This window comes from Pleurodeles waltl, chromosome 10 (assembly GCF_031143425.1).
Source record: "Pleurodeles waltl isolate 20211129_DDA chromosome 10, aPleWal1.hap1.20221129, whole genome shotgun sequence".
Taxonomy (NCBI): Eukaryota; Metazoa; Chordata; class Amphibia; order Caudata; family Salamandridae; genus Pleurodeles; species Pleurodeles waltl.
The window spans coordinates 1,075,902,056-1,075,923,102 of record NC_090449.1 but is presented as its reverse complement, the minus strand read 5'-3'; the positions used below and the strand labels follow the sequence as shown (position 1 = coordinate 1,075,923,102).

Here is a 21,047-nt window from a genome sequence, read left to right as displayed (position 1 = left end):
TTTTACTTCTTTCTTTTTTTATGTCAATCCATTACATAATGTGAAGTGTAAGTTACCGATCCTCACTATGAGGTGTGGATCCAATATGCAACAGAGCTGGAAAATAGTGTCCCTGAGAAAGGATGTTTGATGAGTGATAGACAGCGGATCCCAGTAGGAGCTGTTGGACCATAAGAGGGCTAAGAAAGAAGAGATGGTAACATAGTCAACGGTGAGATAGTCTCACACAGGACAGGATGGCCACCTGCGGCAGAGTACAGCATCAGCCAAGTGAGGTGAGGTGGAGGGAAGTTGCTAAGGAGAGGCAAAAATGACAGTGTCTGTGAATGAGCTGATACCAGCCTGAGTGGGCAGTTGAGGGTAAGGTGAGAGTCAAGGGAAGAGGACAGCAGGAAGTGATGTAGGCAGTCTTTATGATTCTTTTTGTTCCCAACGTTGCACACTATTGGAATATTCTTCATTTCACATCTTTTCTTCTGACAGGGAAAGTTTCTATGGCAGATCCTGGTCCATCACAAATGATTTTGCCCGTGAAGATGTTGGGTTCTCCAATGATGCCCTGGACTTTCACACCGATGCCTCCAACATGCAAGAGCCCTTCAGGTACTATTAGGGTTTTAATTTTTGTAAATCTTGAACTATCCCCCTGGACACATCACAGTGATGCAGAGATGTGACAGAAAGCATTCAAAATATGTACAGAAGCAAAAATGTAGATTGTGGCAAAATGTAAGCATGAAGTCTAAATTGAGGTAATTTTCTTTGCCTACTTGAAGGAATATGACAATCACTTGTCAGGGTGAAGCCCAAAGTAATTAAATTAACATGAAGTCAAACGCTGGGTATCTATGGAACAGAGCAGACAGGCTTAACTTAGGACAATATGTAAAGTGGTTGTACAGTACCGAAAAGTAATAAAGTCAAAACACCAATCATTAAAAATCTGAAAGCAAATTAGAAATGTAGCATACAATTGAGTAAACAAAATGGCACCAAAATGACAAAACTCCATCAAAGGGAATCAAAGATATGATTTTTTAACTTTTCAACCACATATAATGGGTCATTGCGTCCTTGGCAGCTGGCGGAACACTGGCGGTAACACCGCCAACAGGCTGGCGGTGTTCCACCAGTGTATTATGACAGTGGCGCATTAGCCACGGCCATACCGCTGGCCCCTCCACTATACTGCTAGTCATAATCCCCAACCGCCAGCCTGTCCATGGCGGAAAACACTGCCATGGAAAGGCTGGCGGTAAGGGGGACTCGGGGTGCTCCTGGGGGCCCCTGCACTGCCCATGCACTTGACATGGGCATTGCAGGGGCCCTCAGGCACAGCCCCATTGTGCAGTGAAATGCGCGACGGGTGCTGCTGCACCCGTTGCACATCAACATTGCCGCCGGCTCTATTATGAGCCGGCTGCAATGTTGATGTGACTTTTCTGCTGGACCAGCGGAAATGTCAAAATAGGGAGCCACCAATACTGCCAGCACTGGCGGTATTGTGGCGCCCGCGGCTTCGCCGGTCTTTGTGCAAGACCGCTGAAGTCGTAATAAGGCCAATAGTGCCAAAAATGATAAAATATCAATGATAGTCTGTGGAAGTAGTAAACCATGACCTAAGCACAATTTCAGGCCAACGGTGATGGATTGCCGGTTAGACACATCATTGGTATTCACCCCGATCAAAGATTTTACCTCCTGACCTAGGGCTTCATTACAGCTTCATCGGTCCTTTCACAGGACTGCCAGTAATGGAGGTCTTTTGCCCGCCATATTAGGAGTGTTCCGCTGTCCCAGTGGAACACTCACCACAACATTGACGCCGGCTCGTAATTGAGCCAGCGGCAATGTTGTGGTGCGTCGGGTGCAGCAGCACCCGTTGTGCATTTCACTGCCCGTAATTTGGACAGTGAAATGCACGATGGGGCTGTGCATGGGGCCCCCTGCACTGCCCATGCCAAGTGCATGGGCAGTGCAGGGGCCCCCAGGGGCCCCCAAGGCCCCCATTCCGCCAGCCTCTCCATGGCAGTGTTTACCATCATGGAAAGGCTGGCGGATGGGGACTCCTAATCCCCAGGGCAAGTGCTGCTTGCTTCCTTGATCTGTCTACAAACGTATCAATAACTTGAGAGACATGCTAGTTTACATTAGACCAAGATAACAACACATAAGGAACAGCATAACCTATGGGGCCTTCCCCCAGTAACAGGACATTATTCATGTGTCAACTGCTGTGTGTGTGGCCTTACAAAGTCAACTAAAAAGATTCTGCTTGATGACACATATACGTGGTCCCTGATAAACCTTACGAACTGCAATACAAGAAACTGTATGTATATGATAGCGTGCCCCTGTAAACTTAGGCATATAGGGATGACTTCAAGACCTATAAAGATCGGTATCAAACACAGAAGTGGAATTAGATGAAAAAGGGTAACCATTAAAAAGAGTGCACATTTCCAAGAAGAAAAAAGCCTCATTCCTGATGATATTGAATGGACAATACTGAAGGTATGACACAGTGCTAACAAAAGTACTTTCCTTGTTCCACCTCCAAACTCATAATAAGGGACTTAATGATATCCCATAGAGTGAACTCTTCCAGTCTTGATTGAATCCGATGCTGACAGCAGACAAGATTCCCTAGGCCCTCCGGCCCTGGCGTCCTCCATGTACCTTCATTTCATGATTTCATCAGTGATATCATGAGTGATGTCATTGATAATGTCATTTGAGATGTCATTGGTGATGTCATAAATTATGCCATAGAACATATCATGAGTGATGTCACAAGTGAGATCATAATCAGTGCATGGTGGGGGCACAAATTATAGTTAGCACTGCTAGCTATGACACATGAATTTCTCTTTTTTTTTGTTAAAACATAATTGTTGACATTGACAAATTCACTATAATGTTACTTTAACCTTTGTTTTTTTCAATGAATTTCTAAGGTGTTTGTAAAAAAATACAGATCTTTTTATCACACCGAAATATAATATTACTTTAACCTTTGTTTTTTTCAGTGAATTTGCACAGTGACATTATCAATGATGTCATGGAAGATGCCATGAGTGATGTAATATGTGGGGTAATTAGCAGTGCATGGTGAGGGCACAAGTTATAGTTAACTTAGGGCACAGGATTTAGTTACTTAAGATAACTATAATTATAACTGGTGAATTTCAATGGTTTTTAGAGTCTAAAATGTTACATCGTTAGTGAACATTGCACTTAACTGTAACGTTACTTTAACCTTTGTTTTTTTCAGTGAATTTCTAGGGTTTTTACCAAAAAGTAATATTTAATTACCATAAATCAATCCAACCCCACGCTGCACAGGAATTTTGGTAGAGAAATGGTTTGGGTTGGCCAAACAGCCTGTTGCCTGTTGACCACAGGGCCTGGCCTTGGGGACCCCATCTCCCAGGGCCTCCTTTTTTTAAAATGAGTTCTAAGAATGTCCCATCGTTTGTTAATGATTTATTTGGTTTTATTATAATTGGGTCAAAGGTTGGCATGCATGTGAGAGTATCATTGGATTCCTTTATTCTCTTTGCCAGTAGAGCATCCCGGTTATTATTCCTGGCCCTCTTATAAGCCGTTTTCATAATCTGCTGCGGGTGGTTCTTCGCTGCCAAGTTATCTTTCAGGGTCTCAGATGGTATATCAAAATCCTTTAGTTCACTACTGTACTTAAGAATCCTAAGGAATTTCCCAAAGGATAGGTTACTCCTTTGTGCCCTAGAATGGTGGCTTTCAGAAAGGAGGAGAGTATTGCAGTCCGTGGGTGTTAGAAATTGGGTCTCTAGTAGGCCCGGGAATAGAAATCCACTCTATAGGCAGAGTTTGTGGAATTCCGGCAATTGACACTGCGCTGAGTAGCATTGTTGGAAAATGGGTTATTGGTAAGGGCAGGTAGGTACCTACACCTAGCAACAAGCCACCAACCTCCACTTAGGTACAGTTAGGTCTCAGTAAATTAATCCCAGCTCAACCCTTGGTAGCTTGGCAACGAGCGTCAAGGCTTAACTTAGGAGACAGTGTGTAAAGCATTCAAATATCACAAAACAGTAATTAAATAAAACACAGGAAACAGCTTAAAAATCCAAAACCAATTTATAAAAATAGTTTATATTTTTATCTTTAAAATGACACAAAAACGAATAAAATCGGATAAAGGGAACCGGAGATATGAATTTTTAAAGAATTATTATTTTTCTAGCGCTTAGAAACAAAAAGCACCAATCGGGTCATCTGGTTGCACCTCGACCGGGGCAAAGTCAAAGTTTCAGGCCGATCGCGATGGAGCCCTGCTCGGCTACAGGTCGCGGGAGGCCTCGGTTAAAAAGTTACCTTCTGACTTAGTCTTTATTTTGAAGATTTTCTTCAGCGGGACGAACCTGCCAGTCCAATCCGACCTCCTGGAGCCTTTCTCCGGATACGCGATGCTGGATTCCTCAGTGGAGATTTTTACCTTCGGACTTAGTCGTTTTTTCGAGGTGAAAATCCTTCGACCGGGGTAAACCTGGATCTTGATCCGACGTCTGTGGAGCCCTTCTCGGATACGATGGCTGGAAGGTCCCGGTCAACTTTTTACCTTCGGACTTAGGGGGTCATTCTGATCCCGGCGGTCTGAGACCGCCGGGGCCAGGGTCGGCGGGAGCACCGCCGACAGACCGGCGGTGCCCCGCAGGGCATTCTGACCGCGGCGGTTCGGCCGCGGTCAGATGCGGGAAACCGGCGGTCTCCCGCTGGTTTCCCTCTGCCCTGCAGAATCCTCCATGGCGGCGGAGCGCGCTCCGCCGCCATGGGGATTCTGACACCCCCTACCGCCATCCTGTTCCTGGCGGGTCTCCCGCCAGGAACAGGATGGCGGTAGGGGGTGCCGCGGGGCCCCTGGGGGCCCCTGCAGTGCCCATGCCAATGGCATGGGCACTGCAGGGGCCCCCGTAAGAGGGCCCCACAAAGTATTTCAGTGTCTGCTATGCAGACACTGAAATACGCGACGGGTGCCACTGCACCGGTCGCACCTTCCCACTACGCCGGCTCAATTCTGAGCCGGCGTCCTCGTGGGAAGGTTGATTTGCCCTGGGCTGGCGGGCGGCCTTTTGGCGGCCACCCGCCAGCCCAGGGCAAATCCCAAAATACCCTCAGCGGTCTTTCGACCGCAGAGCGGTATTTTGGTGGGGGAACTTTGGCGGGCGGCCTCCGCCGCCCGCCGAAGTTAGAATCACCCCCTTAGTCTCTTTTTCTGAGATTTTTCTTTACCGGGACGAACCACCAAATCAGGTCGGGTCGCGGTTGAGGCAAGCCGGCTAGAATTGCCGCGGCGGGTCGGTCCCTCTATGGAGCTTTTTTACAAAAATTCTCAAATCTTCTCCAAACTTCTGGGGCTTCACCCAGATGTCCTTTTAAGGTTTTTTTGGGGTCCACAGCTAACCCCAAGGGTCCAGAAGTTCTGTGATGGTCCTTGGGGGGTGCGGACTAAAACTCCCAGAATGCACCTGGCGCAAACTCCTTTTTGGCCACTGGGCAGTGGTCAGCTTGTCGCTTTCTTCAGGAGTTGGTGCAGGGGACTCTGGTTAGCAATTTTTCACCTGTAGCAAACAGGGAGTCCCTCCTTGAACCAGTTGAAGCCAGGCAAAGTCCTTCTTGTGGTGAAGCCCAAGTGTGCAGCTGGTGCAGTCCTTCTGAGTGCAGGTTCCAGGTGCAGGCCAGGGGTCCAGCAGGGCAGTCCTTCTTCTCCTTTAGTTCTTTCTTGTTGAAATCTGGTGGGGATCTGAGGTGTGGGTGCAGGTCTGCCAGTTTTATCCTTGCTCCTGGGTGAAAAGCAGGGGGGTCCTGGTTCTCCAATCAGGGGCAGGGTCCTTCCCCCTGCGATGACCACTTCCTGGGAAGTGTGGCAAAAATCCATCCCAGTGGGCAACATTCTCTAAAAACCCATCATGGCTGAATCTGATTTTTGGAGGTTACATCTGGCTGAGCCCACACACTGGTGTGGCTACAAATCATAAACACACCCCTCTCTTGCCCTCTCCTAATCTAATCAAGGGGGCACCTAGTTGTCTGGGGTTGCAGGATGTGGGGGTGTTGCTGGTTGCTCCAAATGTCCTTCTCTGCCTTTGAAGACCAGTTTGGCAGCCCTCCCCTTCCTGCCTCACCATCTGCTGAGGGGAGATTCTCTCCCACAAGCACATTCCTTTGTGTGAAGCCAGGCCACTTCACACCTCATCAAGGCAGCTTGACTAAGCTGCTGCAGGCTGGCCAATCAGAGCCCAGCAGCAAAAACAATGCAGGGCTGAAATTGGCAACTTTTTAGGTAAAGTCTAAAACTCTTTACCTGAACAAGTTATATTAAATCCAACAACTGGAAGTTGTGGGATTTATTATAACAATTAATTTGATACCAAATTCTTGGTATGCAACATTTAAGGAGACTTTAAAATTTAAAATAAAGTCTCCCCATTCTAGCCTATGAAGGCCATTTACTTCAATGAGGGAAAAACGAATTTGGCTGTTTTTACCTCACCAGGGCTTATAAATCTATTTTTATAAAGTCCCTGCTTATAGTTACATGGCACCCAGCCCTAGGGGCACATAGGGCACACCTTAGGGGTGACTTATATGTAAAAATAAGGTAGTTTAAGACTTTGGAACTACTTTTAATTCCAAAGTCGAATTTGCCTATAACTTTAATTTAAAAGCAGCCAGCAAGGCAGGCCTGCCTTTAAAATGACACTGGGCACCGCAGCAGTGCACCTATGTGTGCACCACCTATGCTGTGGTCCCTAAACCTACATGCCCTACCATATACTAGGGACTTATAGGTAGGTTAACTTAGCCAATTATAATTAGCCTAATTTGCATATCCATTTTACACAGAGCACAGGCCCTGGGACTGTTTAGCAGTACCCAGGGCACTATCAGAGTTAGGAAAACACCAGCAAAAAGTGGAAAATGGGGGCAAAAAGTTAGGGGGCCTCTGCAATCAGCCCTGTTTTCTCACACAAGCCCCCCCCAGCCCACACGCCCAGGAGACTCAGCCCAACCCTGGGAGAGTCTTCCTGGCTTGTTAGGCGAGGAAGACAGTGAAGAAAACTGTCTGTCCCTTTGCAGGGCCTACTCTGCCTTACATCCTCCTGTCAGGGTCACTCCCTCTGGGTAGTGAACCCACCCCAACAGTGAAAGGACCCATCTCAAACTGAAACTTCCCTCTAGGGGGGTCTTCCTCCTCTCTCTCTGCCAACTTGGGTAGTGAGGTGCCCACCTCCCCTACTCCTAACTTTGCTAGGGCAACACCTAGCTTACCCAAAGAGGTCACCCAACACTTGAGCAACCCCACCATGACCAACCGGGTCAGGGGGCCTACTTTGCTATTGGCCCTGGGGTCTGCCTCCCAGGCCAAGTACAGTGCTGCCAGGAAGGCTAGCACCCAGCAGAGGCTACTGACAGCTGTCAGTACCCAGAACCACACCCTAAGCTCTCCACTGACAGGTGGCTGAGCTGCTTTAGGGGCAACTTTGGGGTCCTGGCACCCCTCTTGCTGTCTAGAGTGGGGGGCTACCACCTCCTGTGGCAGACACCCTCCTTCCACTCTCCCTTCTGTCAGTGCAGGGGCAAAACCCTGCATCTGGACAGCTGCCTGACTACTCAGGACTTCCTTAGGGTCAGGGGAGGCCTCACCAGTGCCAACTATGGGCTCCCCCCCTACTGGGGCAGAAGGCCTTTGGCTCCCTGGAACTCTCTTAAAGAGTGGCCTACCCTTCCTTTTCTTCTTTCCTTTTCTTGGGGACCCCTGTCTCCTAACTGTAGGGACTGACTCCCCAGGACTTTGGGTTGGGGGGGCGCCCTGGGCGACCGCCCCATCTGGGACCAGACTCACCTCTGGGAGGTCATTGCCCAGGATACAATCTAGGGGGAGGTCAGCACTGACTACCACCCTAAACCAGTCAAGGATACCCTCCCTCTCTAGGGACACTATGGCTACAGGTTTGGAGGTGACCTCCCCTGTGGCTATCCTGACTTTCCTTGTCTCTCCTGGGACATACATGTCTGGGGTCACTAACCGGTCACTCACTATAGTGTGACTGGCACAGGTGTCTCTCAGGCCAGTGGTAGGGATCCCATTCACTTGAATGTGGTGGAAGTGCCTACTCCCACCCTCAGGGATCACCAGCTTACCATCTGGTCCTGTCTCCCAGCTCAATGCTAGGAGGACTTCATCATCTGAGGAGTCCTCCTCTATGGCTACACTGGACAGCCCAGTGCTAACCACCTTCTTTGGACAGGCTGCATCGCCTCTGAAGTGACCTGTCTGCTGACAGTCAAAGCAAGCCCTACTGTCCAAGAGCTTTTTTAACCCTGGGTCTCCCTGTCTCTGCTTGTCAGAGTGGGAGTGGGATTTACTCTCCTCCTTCTTAGGGTTCTGGGGTACTGAGGGAGTCTCTGTGGTGGGCTTACCACCTCCCTCCTTAGGTTTTTGGGGACCTGACCCCCCTTCTTGGAGTCTCCCCCCTGGGACTTGACAACCACCCTGGTTCTCAACCACTCATCAGCTGCCTCCCCTAGCTCTCTAGGGTTGGTCTGCTTAGAGTCCACTAGATGCTGGCGTAACCTTTCTTGGGTACAATTGGTCAAGATGTGCTCTCTCATGATCAGATTGTATAACCCCTCATAAGTATTTACTTTGTTACCAATAATCCAGCCCTCTAGTGCCTTAAGTGAGGTGTCTACAAAGTCCACCCAGGACTGGGTGCTTGTCTTTTGGGTGTCCCTAAACTTGAGCCTATACTGCTCTGGGGTCAGACCAAACTTTTTAGTCAAGCAACTCTTCATACTGGGGTATGAGTCTGCCTCCTCCCCACTCATGGTTAGGAGCCTATCCCTCCCAGAGTTGGGAACTAACTCCCAAAGAAGTGAACCCCAGTACTGAGGCTTGACTCTCCTCATCTGGAGGGCCCTCTCAAAGGCCCCCAGCCACTTATCTATGTCATCCCCCTCTACATAGGCAGGAACCACCCCCTTGGGTAATCTGGGGCAAACTCCCCCACCCATGGACACCTCAACTTCTTTGTCGCTGCCACCATCTCTTTTCTCTTTCTTTGCCCACTTTTTCTTTTCTAGGGCCAGCTTGTCTGCTTCCAAAGCTATGTATGCTAACTGGGCCTCCAGCTCTCTTTCCTTGATGGATGGGTTCTCTCCTCCTGAAAGGACCCCCTTCCCACTACTAGCTTTGGGTCTGCCCCTAGTGACTGTATTTACTGAGGACCGTTCTTCCTCATCCTCACTTAGGCTCAGATGCCTTCCCTCCCCTGAGTGGTTAGAGCTAGCATCCTCCCCTTTTTCTCCCTCCTCTGGAGCTTCCTCTGAGTCTACCTCTTGGGCCTCAGCCCATGCTGTCAGGGATTTGATCAGGATTTGCTTCCTGAGATCAGTGGTTGCAGGCAACCCTCTTTCAATACAAAACACCCTAAGCTGGACTACTGTCAGTGTGGGTAGGCTAGCCAGATCAAGCTCCATGGTTCCCTAGTTTTGTGTCAACAAAAACTTTTTGCAAAAATTGGAAACAATAATTTAGAAAAATTACAAAAATTCAATAATAGAAATTAATCCAAATTAAAATTTTAAATTAAAAAAAAAAAAAAAAAAAAAAAAAATTTGCACTAAGACAATTTAAAGGATTTTTAATTCGTTTTACTTAAAACTGTAACGTGATACTGAACACAAGTACAGGATCCCACCGCTGCCACCAAAAATGTTGGAAAATGGGTTATTGGTAAGGGCAGGTAGGTACCTACACCTAGCAACAAGCCACCAACCTCCACTTAGGTACAGTTAGGTCTCAGTAAATTAATCCCAGCTCAACCCTTGGTAGCTTGGCAACGAGCGTCAAGCCTTAACTTAGGAGACAGTGTGTAAAGCATTCAAATATCACAAAACAGTAATTAAATAAAACACAGGAAACAGCTTAAAAATCCAAAACCAATTTATAAAAATGGTTTATATTTTTATCTTTAAAATGACACAAAAACGAATAAAATCGGATAAAGGGAACCAGAGATATGAATTTTTTAAGAATTATTATTTTTCTAGCGCTTAGAAACAAAAAGCGCCAATCGGGTCATCTGGTTGCACCTCCACCGGGGCAAAGTCAAAGTTTCAGGCCGACCGCGATGGAGCCCTGCTCGGCTACAGGTCGCGGGAGGCCTCGGTTAAAAAGTTACCTTCTGACTTAGTCTTTATTTTGAAGATTTTCTTCAGCGGGACGAACCTGCCAGTCCAATCCGACCTCCTGGAGCCCTTCTCCGGATACGCGATGCTGGATTCCTCAGCTGAGATTTTTACCTTCGGACTTAGTAGTTTTTTCGAGGTGAAAATCCTTCGACCGGGGTAAACCTGGATCTTGATCCGACGTCCGTGGAGCCCTTCTCGGATATGATGGCTGGAAGGTCCCGGTCAACTTTTTACCTTCGGACTTAGTCTCTTTTTCGGAGATTTTTCTTTACCGGGACGAACCACCAAATCAGGCCGGGTCGCGGTTGAGGCAAGCCGGCTAGAATTGCTGCGGCGGGTCGGTCCCTCTATGGAGCTTTTTTTACAAAAATTCTCAAATCTTCTCCAAACTTCAGATGTCCTTTTAAGGTTTTTTTGGGGTCCACAGCTAACCCCAAGGGTCCAGAAGTTCTGTGATGGTCCTTGGGGGGTGCGGACTACAACTCCCAGAATGGACCTGGCGCAAACTCCTTTTAGGCCACTGGGCAGTGGTCAGCTGGTCGCTTTCTTCAGGAGTTGGTGCAGGGGACTCTGGTTAGCAATTTTTCACCTGTAGCAAACAGGGAGTCCCTCCTTGAACCTGTTGAAGCCAGGCAAAGTCCTTCTTGTGGTGAAGCCCAAGTGTGCAGCTGGTGCAGTCCTTCTGAGTGCAGGTTCCAGGTGCAGGCCAGGGGTCCAGCAGGGCAGTCCTTCTTCTCCTTTAGTTCTTTCTTGTTGAAATCTGGTGGGGATCTGAGGTGTGGGTGCAGGTCTGCCAGTTTTATTCTTGCTCCTGGGTGAAAAGCAGGGGGGTCCTGGTTCTCCAATCAGGGGCAGGGTCCTTCCCCCTGCGATGACCACTTCCTGGGAAGTGTGGCAAAAATCCATCCCAGTGGGCAACATTCTCTAAAAATCCATCATGGCTGAATCTGATTTTTGGAGGTTACATCTGGCTGAGCCCACCCACTGGTGTGGCTAAAAATCATAAACACACCCCTCTCCTGCCCTCTCCTAATCTAATCAAGGGGGCACCTAGTTGTCTGGGGTTGCAGGATGTGGGGGTGTTGCTGGGTGGTCCAAATGTCCTTATGTGCCTTTGAAGACCAGTTTGGCAGCCCTCCCCCTTCCTGCCTCACCATCTGCTGAGGGGAGATTCTCTCCCACAAGCACATTCCTTTGTGTGAAGCCAGGCCACTTCACACCTCATCAAGGCAGCTTGACTAAGCTGTTGCAGGCTGGCCAATCAGAGCCCAGCAGCAAAAACAATGCAGGGCTGAAATTGGCAACTTTTTAGGTAAAGTCTAAAACTCTTTACCTGAACAAGTTATATTAAATCCAACAACTGGAAGTTGTGGGATTTATTATAACAATTAATTTGATACCAAATTCTTGGTATGCAACATTTAAGGAGACTTTAAAATTTAAAATAAAGTCTCCCCATTCTAGCCTATGAAGGCCATTTACTTCAATGAGGGAAAAACAAATTTGGCTGTTTTTACCTCACCAGGGCTTATAAATCTATTTTTATAAAGTCCCTGCTTATAGTTACATGGCATCCAGCCCTAGGGGCACATAGGGCACACCTTTGGGGTGACTTATATGTAAAAATAAGGTAGTTTAAGACTTTGGAACTACTTTTAATTCCAAAGTCGAATTTGCATATAACTTTAATTTAAAAGCAGCCAGCAAGGCAGGCCTGCCTTTAAAATGACACTGGGCACCTCAGCAGTGCACCTATGTGTGCACCACCTATGCTGTGGTCCCTAAACCTACATGCCCTACCATATACTAGGGACTTATAGGTAGGTTAACTTAGCCAATTATAATTAGCCTAATTTGCATATCCATTTTACACAGAGCACAGGCCCTGGGACTGGTTAGCAGTACCCAGGGCACCATCAGAGTTAGGAAAACACCAGCAAAAAGTGGAAAATGGGGGCAAAAGGTTAGGGGGCCTCTGCAATCAGCCCTGTTTTCTCACAAGCATAGAGTGCCCGAATTCCACAATCTGGTATGTAACGGAGTTAGTTCACACATGCGATATTGGATTTTGGCGCTCTCTCACGAGTGCCACGATACTCCCAGTGCACTAGCAAGTACGTGCAGGACTTTGCATTCGATCACGCTGTTTCCACCCATGCGCACAAAATTTGTATTCACTCGCACTGCTTCTGGCTGTGACAGCAGCAAAAGCAATCCCACTCGTGAGTGCAAGTGCACCTGGAGTAGATTTTCTACCTCAGAAACATCTAAATGTAGTTAAAAAGTTGTTTTTGAGTGGATTTTCTTCTCCAATGGACCCTTAAAATTGTTTTTAGATTGAGAAGCCTTTTTGTTTTCAAAGAGGAAGGAAGGGCCCCAGAGACTCCAACTTCCTGTTCCTATCCAGCATGCTCTTATCAGTGCTTTATTCATCTGCTTGTCAAGTTTCACTTGGATTTCAAGGTGGAAGGATCACTCCCTTTGTCTCCTGGAGCTACCTTTGGATTTAAGGACTTTGTTTTAGTGAAATCACGCAAGTAAGTTAGAAAACTATTAAATAATGGTGTTGTTTGTTTTCCTGGGCTTGCAGCAGTATTTCTTTGTACTTTAATGGGATTTTGCTATTTTTATAGTGGTAAATGTGGGCCTAGTTATTTATTTTGCATTTCATTGATTTTTCATCTTTTGTAAAGGAAAATTGCTGAACAGCGCAGTACCTTTTCTACATGTTTGTAACATTTGCAATATTATTTTACTATGCACCCTAGATATCCAAAGGGCCTCATACCCGTAAGCCTTGAAATAGTAGTCACCAGTGCATGAAATATATGTTTCAGTGATATATGTTTTAAAACTTCATTTAGGGCAGCGATTACTTTGGAGTAAATCAAATATGTTGGCTATTATTTTCATTTCATTTTTTTTTTTAAAGTGTATAAGTAGTGTGGTAATATTTGATGGCAGAGGATGTGTGTACTGTTGTTGTGAAATCTTTATAGCTGAGTTAATTTTCGTGTTTTGCATTGCTGAATTATTGTTAGTATTTTCTTCAGTCTTACCACCGTACCTCTTTTTGGCCAGTGTGTGTGTGTGTGTTTGTGTGTGTGTGTGTGTGTTTGCCATCATCCTGCATTTGTCATAGTTCTCAATGCCGTGTGGCCAAGGGCCATTTTGTGTGGTATATGCCCATAGGCTTCCATGTGTTTTTTGCTCCTCATGCCTCCCTGTTCGCAGTTGTTGTTTGACCATATGGCCGGCAACCATTTTCTGCATCCAGCCAGTGTTTTTTAACCATAGGCTTGAATGTGTTAATCTTTGTTCTCCTTCCTCCTTGTATTTTGTTGTTTGCCCATCCGGCTGGCAGCCATTGCATGCACGCAGCCAGTTTTCCTTTGCCATAAGCTTGCATGTGTTCTTTCTTTGTTCCCCATGCCTCCTTATTGTTGTTGTTTGACCATGTGGCTGGCAGTAATTTTGTGTGTGCAGCCAGTGTATCTTTGCATAGGCTTACATACAAACATCATTAATTATTGATCATTTGTTTGATTTAAGTTTTTAGTTTAAGTTTCTATTCTATTTTTTTAATTCAATTGTTTTTTATTTTTACTTAATGTTTATTTTTATGTTTATTTTAATTTTTAATTTTATGTTTTTCATTTCTTGTTTTTTTTATTTAAATTTGTATTTTAGTTTTTAAGATGTTTTTACAATTTTTATTTTCTATTTATTTTAATTTTATTTAATTCTGCAGTTTGCCTTGATCCATCCATCCATATCCATTCCTCCATCCATACATCAAAGATGCACAGCTACACAACAGCATTCGGTATCTTTAGGCGTATAATAATTCCATTTCCTCCTGGACACCCTGGCTGTGGAGCACTGCAGATAAATCGGCAGCATCCTTCTTTTTTAATGATGATTCCGTTTCCCCTGGACCACCTTGCCACCATCGTTTTTTTAAAGGAATATTCCATTTACCCATGCACTTCTCTCTGCCTACCCTAGGTGTCCCCTTTAAACAATATGGAGATAAAGTAAAGAGCTAGATCTGCCTGTTGTGCTGCCTGATTTGAAATGATATTTTATGGTAAGGTGGTGTGGTGTGACTTTAAAATGTTTGATTAAATTGGTATTTATTATATAAGTAACCAACTGCACAAAGATTGTATTTGTCAGTACTATATCAACCTGCAACAATGCCACATTTCACTAACTACATGTTTTGTTGCTTGGCTGCTTTTAGGTGCACAATAGAAGATTCCTCACATCACCCAAAGCACTGCCAAAGAGAAGGCCTTACACTTACTTTGGTCCTCCAAACTCTTCAGCTTGTGCACCTTAATGCCAGTGACAAGCAGTTTTCCACCAGTGGAGTGCCAAATGCAACCTTTTTTGGGAGACGTGTGCCTACCACACCGGCCTTTGGAGAGGAACCAGGGAGCAGCACTCCTGCATCAACAGCACCACCACAACCTAAGCCCAAGACCATATTCATCATTGAGGCAGCCACTACAATCATGGCGATGCCGACGAGCAGTGACGTTAAATTGGATTTGTCCCTTTCACAAAGTAGTACACAATCATTTCAAGAAACAGCGCAAAGTGGACAGCAACCACAGACAGCAATAGTAGATCTTTCCAAAGTCGGAGCAGAACATTAGGTTGAGCTTCCTGACGAGCAAGACCCTCCTCTCTTAGAATCAATGGTTCCCAGATCTCCAGCAAGAAAAAAGAAGGCTACTACTATTCCACCATCTCCTCCAAGCACTACTTCTGATGACGATGATAGGGACATGGACTGGACCCCGGCAGAGTCCGGGAGACACCAGGAGAAGCAATGGGAAAAAAAGGTTCCAGAAAGTCTTAGAATCATGGAAGGAGATGACGATGAGGAGGATGATAATGACAAGCTAGTCATTGTAGAAGCTGGCACAGAGGAGTCTGACATTGCTGTCCAACCTGCTCGGAGGGACGTGGCCAGGCAGCACCGCCAGCTCCTATATTTGTAAGGCCCCAGCAGAGACCTACACCAACCCATATGTAAGTGGAAGTATGTACTACAAGGAGGCGATCAACACACTCACCTACCTCCAGTTCTTCTTCAGGCATTCGCAGTGGCCCAGTAAGAGTGTACTTCTCCCTAGTTTGGGACTTTTTTACGATTAACAAACAGGAGGACAACATTGCGATATGTTCCATTTCCCACCGAGTGTTCGTAGAGGTAAGCCTGGTTCACATTATGGAACTGGAGGCCAGGCGACCCATATGAAAAAACATCACATTGAGTCTACCACCACCTCCATCTTAAAAGTTGCCTGCTTCAGTGGCCCCACAAAAGAAGAAAATCCAGGCTACACTTATAAGCATGTATAGACAGGAGGGGCCCTATGACCGCAACCACCCAATGGCACATTTGTACAATGGGAAGCTGGCAAAAATGTTAGCGCTGGACCTCTTCCCTTTTTTGAGGAATAGGAGGGATTCTTGGAGTTTGTGACAGCCATCTGCCTGAAATGGAAGGTTTAAATCAGACCTATTTTGCCCGAGTTGTTTTTCCAGTGCTGCGTCACAATGTGCTGCAATTGGCTGGACAAGCTTTGGAGCAAAATGTTGTCCATACTATCCACCTGACGACAGACATGTGGGTCAGTTGTCAGGCGATGGATTAATTATGCATCACTGCACACTGGATCTCTTTTGTGGGTGTAAAGCAAAAGCTATCTACAGATCTTGGCCCTGAAGGAAGTTTTAAGAGCATTCAGCAGCATGCAACCAAAAAAAGGGGTGCCCTGAAATTATTGATAAAGGAGCTGAGTTTGGTTTTGTCCCTGTCCCGCTCCTTAACAGTATCCATGATCACCATGGAGAAATCACACACAGATGCAAACATCTTGGAGGAATTTAAAAGCAAGGTGTCTGAATGGCTGCGACCCAGATTGCCACGGGCAATGGCAGTAACATAGTCAAGGCCATGGCAGATGGTGGCTATTTCAGGGTCCTGTGTTTGGCGCACTGCACCAACCTGGTTGTGTCAGCAATATACTGAACACCTGCAGACAAGCCAGCACTCACTTCAGCCATTCTTTTCAAACCCAGAAACAGTTGCAGATTTTTCACCGTGGTAACAGAGAACAAGTTAAACCCCTTTAAGCAGTAATAGAGGAAGTGCCAACATGTTGGAACTCAAGCTGTTATATTTTGCAACATCTGTAAGAGCAGTAAAGACTGATCAATGACAACGTCATTCTAAGAGGAGCTGATGCAATCGGAAAAGCTATGACCAAGGATGCAGACAAATGGGGCCTAGTCAAATGCCTGACACAGAAGCTGCTCCCGTTTGAGGTTTTCACGTGGGGAGTTAGCAAGGAGGAGAGTACCATGGGCCAAGCTATCCCGTTGTTGCATCTGCTACAGGACCAGCTAAAGAAGGTTCGCACTTGAAGGTGTAAACAAAAACCCAGAAGTGCATGCCTTGGTTGAGAGCCTCAGCTATTGCTTGTTTTGTAATGCAAGGCTGCAAAATTACATTATCTAATCTAAAGAGCACATCTGTGCCATCCTACTTGATCCATGCTACAAAAACATTATTTCCTCTTTCACTGCTTTTGCTGAAGGGGATATTCAAAATACAAGATGTTTATTATTGAAAACAAGGTAAAAAAAGTAAACAAGGCAAAATTAAAAGTAGTATAATAGTGGGCAGAGGTAAAAGGTAGAGAAATAACAATAATAATAAATAATGGGACTTACTAGGATGAGCAGAACCCTCAGCATTGGTGCTGATGGTCAGCGCCTCCTCCCCAGCTCCTGCCAGACCCCCCTCTGTGGTGACCTTCTTCTTGCCTTTGGGTGCTAATGCAAGAAATAAAGAAGATAAATAAACAGGCTAGTGGTATAGTTAATCTCCACAAAATTATTATATAACAGACAAGCGCAGTAACATTGTACTTATCTAAATCAGATCGCCTATGGTGCTAGTATGATCGACTATCGTTGAGTTAGCTATACTCCTAAAATCCTTATTCCAAATTTCCTTAACAAAAACTACATTTGGATTGTAATTAATGTTTTTTGATTCTGTTCTCATTTCTCAACCCCCTTGATGCACCAACTCAGTCTCCCTTTTTTGCAGTGCATAGATGCATAATAGTGCTACACATGACTGCAAATTTGCTTGGGACTGTACGAGCTACATAAAGAAAGTCACAGAGAGTGCTAGCCTACTATTATCACTAACTCACTATGGTGATCGGAGGACTGATGAGTATGTATTGCAACTGCTTCTTAAATAGCCAAAGCAAGCGCCGACGAGTATGATTAGGTAGCCCTTAGCTCTTGCCTAGCTCAAACTGGATCACGTAATAAACAAGAACACAAAAAGTAAAAAAAGCAGGAAAAAAATGAAAAAAACACTGAGATTTTTTGCTACTTTGTGGAGTTCCACATGGCGTAACTCCTCTCACTCGCCCAGGCCTAGTCTCTAGTTGGCAGAGGTATGCACTCTGTCCAAGTAGGAATAGTAATCCTAGTCAGGATATATCAATTACACAACCTAAATTGCCCTGTGGTCACCCTCAGGGAGCTTGGTGCAGAGAAGGCAAGCTTAATTTAGAAGGCAATGTGTAAAGTATTTGTGCAAGACACACGCAGTAATGAGTGAAAACACCACAAAAGAGATGCCACACAGGTTTATAAAACAGTTCTTTAAACCTCCTTGGCGTACACAGGATAATAGACATTTGGGAAGGGTAGTGCGCTCCTTGTAGAACAGTCATGGTGATATTTCCAGCCACGCTCCTCTCTATGGAGCAGCCAGATGTCGTGGTTTCATGAAATCCCAAAGTGCAGCAGAGAGAAATGCCGCAGAGGACGCAGTGACTGCTGTCATGGGAAGCAGTATGTTTCTTTAAGTTTAATAAAAGCCAGAAGTGCGGTGGGCAGATATGTTGTGCAGGACGTGGGGGCCACTGTCATGGAAAAGCAGTACGTTTCTTTAGTGTTAACAGGTCCCCGAGACCATCACACCTGATAGAATGGTTGTTGCCTCTGGAGTGGGGGCATTCATGCTGCTCGGAGCTCTCCTATGGTGTACGTATCTAGGAGCATGGTTCTGGTGTGTAGCCCCGAGAAGACTCTCTGTCCCAGCCCCCAAATACCATTCGGCTGAGAAGTGCAGCTCCTTCATGGAAGGTGCTGTGGGGCGGGTGTGTAACACTTGCCTCACCGGTGAAAGGAAGCAACCAGGAAAGGTTGCTTTTGTGCAGACGTGGTGGCAGAGTAATGTGCTCGCTCTCTGACAGGGTCTATCAGCCCAACACGCTCCGCAACAAAGTGCTTGTTTTGCAGGACGGACTTTGTGCTATGGGGGTGATGAAAAAGATACAGTTAATTAGGTTGTTGATGTCCCTGGTACTTTGCGAACAACAGGGGAAAGCCAACAACCCCTTGGAGTCACTCTAGAATTGGTGGTAGTCTTTCAGTTTTCTAGCAGGGCTGAGGTCAGCAGGCAGCAGCGCAGCTCAATTCAACAGGGAAACAGCTTCTCAGAACAGTCAGGTCCAGCAAGGAGGCAATGCTTCAGCGCAGCAGCCTTTACTTCAGTGTAGGTTCTTCCAGGTCCAGTAGTGCACTGATTTTAGTGGGTCAGAGACTCAGTACTTACACCAAACAGGGCCTTTGATGTGAGGGGTCTCTTCAAAGGTTTCTGTGAAGTGCAAAGGTCCCCCTATCAGCTCAGCCCCAACTCTACACTATCAGTGGGAGGCAATCAGCCCCTTTCTGTGGACTCTGGCCAGTACTCTTTGAAGTATAAGTGTGAGCCCTTCTCAACACCCTCCACAGGAAGACCCATCAGAATGCAGATTAATGCAGAAGTGGTTGAGTCTTCTGTATTGTGGGTGTCTGTAGGTAATGGGCTAGTGTAGATGTCACCTAGTTCAGGTCAGACATGCATTGAAGACATGATGTAGAAACACAGGGCAGTGAGAGCAGAGAAATGCTCGCATTCTAAAAGGGGCATTTCTAAAATAGTAATAATGAATCTGACTTTACCAGTAAAGCGGATGTATCATTACCATTCCATTGATCCTAAACATGACGCAGCTACTCATCTCAGATCAGAAATTACAGCTTTAAAGGTTTTTAAGTAATGAGCAAATGTGCTTCCCATAGAGGTAAGGAATTCTCTTTTAAGGTGATGGTTACACATTCATAATGAAATGCATAAGTATGGAAGAGGTTCAATTTCTGATCTCATGACTTCCTCAATAACCTCCAAGGTAGCATCCTGAGAGATTTCAGTGTAGAGCAGGGGTCTCCAACCTTTTCTGTAATAAGAGCTATTTATGTTCTATGAAACTTATTGTGTGCTTCTAATATTATTAGTGATCTAAGGGTAATATATCAGACTAGATTACATTAGTGCCACCATAAGCAACAAAATTAACCCCTCAGTGCACCAGGCAGGGTTGCGGCAGCAATGTAAAAAAAGGCTTTGTCAGTCTGGAATGCTTTTACCTACGTAATAGGTTAACAACCATAGCTGAAATGCCTCTTACTCCAAGATAATAACATTTGTAAAATGTCTCTATGCCACGTAATTCATCCCACAAATATCAGATTGTATTATACTGTTGAACGTTAGACATTTTCTCCAAATATCAGCTTATGAGTTTGGAAAATAAATACATTTTTGCCTTGAATATACACTCTCAATTTTGGTATACACATATTAATTCAACCAAGCAAAATCTTCTAATTTGGTAGGCCAGGCTTCACACAGGCAGAATACTTACAGGTAGCTGGAGAGCCACCAATAGCTCACGAGCTATTCAATGGAGAAGCCTTGTGTAAAGAGCCTCTGCAGTTAAGGTAAACAATAAATCAGAGCCTTTACTTTGATTAATCCGCTTAATAAGATTGAGAACATCTTTAGTGTATTTTACAAAAGTTGGAGTTTTTTCCACTAGTGTTCTGAGGAAGTGGAGCACGGTTGCAGACATGATTTCATAATCATATTTCCATAGACAAAGTGTTTTTTTACTTGCCTATATCTTTGGCACGTTTGAGAAATCTTCACAAAATTTTACAGCAAAAGTGGTCCGGTGATTCTTGTTGCACACAGGTAATTTCAGGGTGGTCCATCAAGGGGTGTGGGGGTGCTGAGAAAAGGAGGGCTAAAAAACATTGCGTTTCCCATGTTAATTCCCATTGGACCTGTCAACACATCTACAGCCCGAACCACTGGATGGAATTATACCAAATTTGTCAGATAGCTGGCTGCCGGTGCGCAGATTGTGGTTTTTGTTATTTGGTGTAAATCAGTTCAGTAGTTTAGGAGATATTTAAGGGCAAAAATATATATATATCTCTGGCCGTTAATATTTCGGAAAATTTGAGAATTTTCGGAAAATACACGTGCGAAAAAAAGCATTGCAATTGGCTGACCACAAACTGACTAGAAAGTTGCAACAGCTATTTTATTTCACGGGACACAGTCCCCAGGGGTGAAAATTCAAATTGAAAGTGGAATAAGGGGTCAGGGTGAAAGTACCCTGATCCCGGGCGTGTGGTATAGGTGTGTTTAGGGGAAAATTATAGGTTTAATATAATTTTGCATCACTATGGATGATATTCATGAAAATCCATGAATTTTCACGAATTTCCACAAATCTATCACAAAATATTCAAGATTATGGACAAAGTGGAAAGAAAACCCACACTCATTCATACACTAACTCATTCACTCATTCATGTACTCAGACGCCCAGGTGCCCACTCACACACCCACTCAGATACTCATGCAC

At 45.4% G+C, this 21,047-nt stretch overlaps 1 protein-coding gene across 1 annotated transcript in view; it reads left to right on the top strand.

Annotated features, from left to right (window-relative positions):
- The window catches only part of LOC138262262 (trimethyllysine dioxygenase, mitochondrial-like), a 304,888-nt gene that overhangs the window by 198,812 nt on the left and 85,029 nt on the right, over nucleotides 1-21,047 (top strand). The window contains exon 5 of the mRNA XM_069212135.1: nucleotides 484-603. Within this exon, the coding sequence (XP_069068236.1) occupies nucleotides 484-603 (120 nt within the window). The remainder of the gene's footprint in view (nucleotides 1-483; nucleotides 604-21,047) is intronic.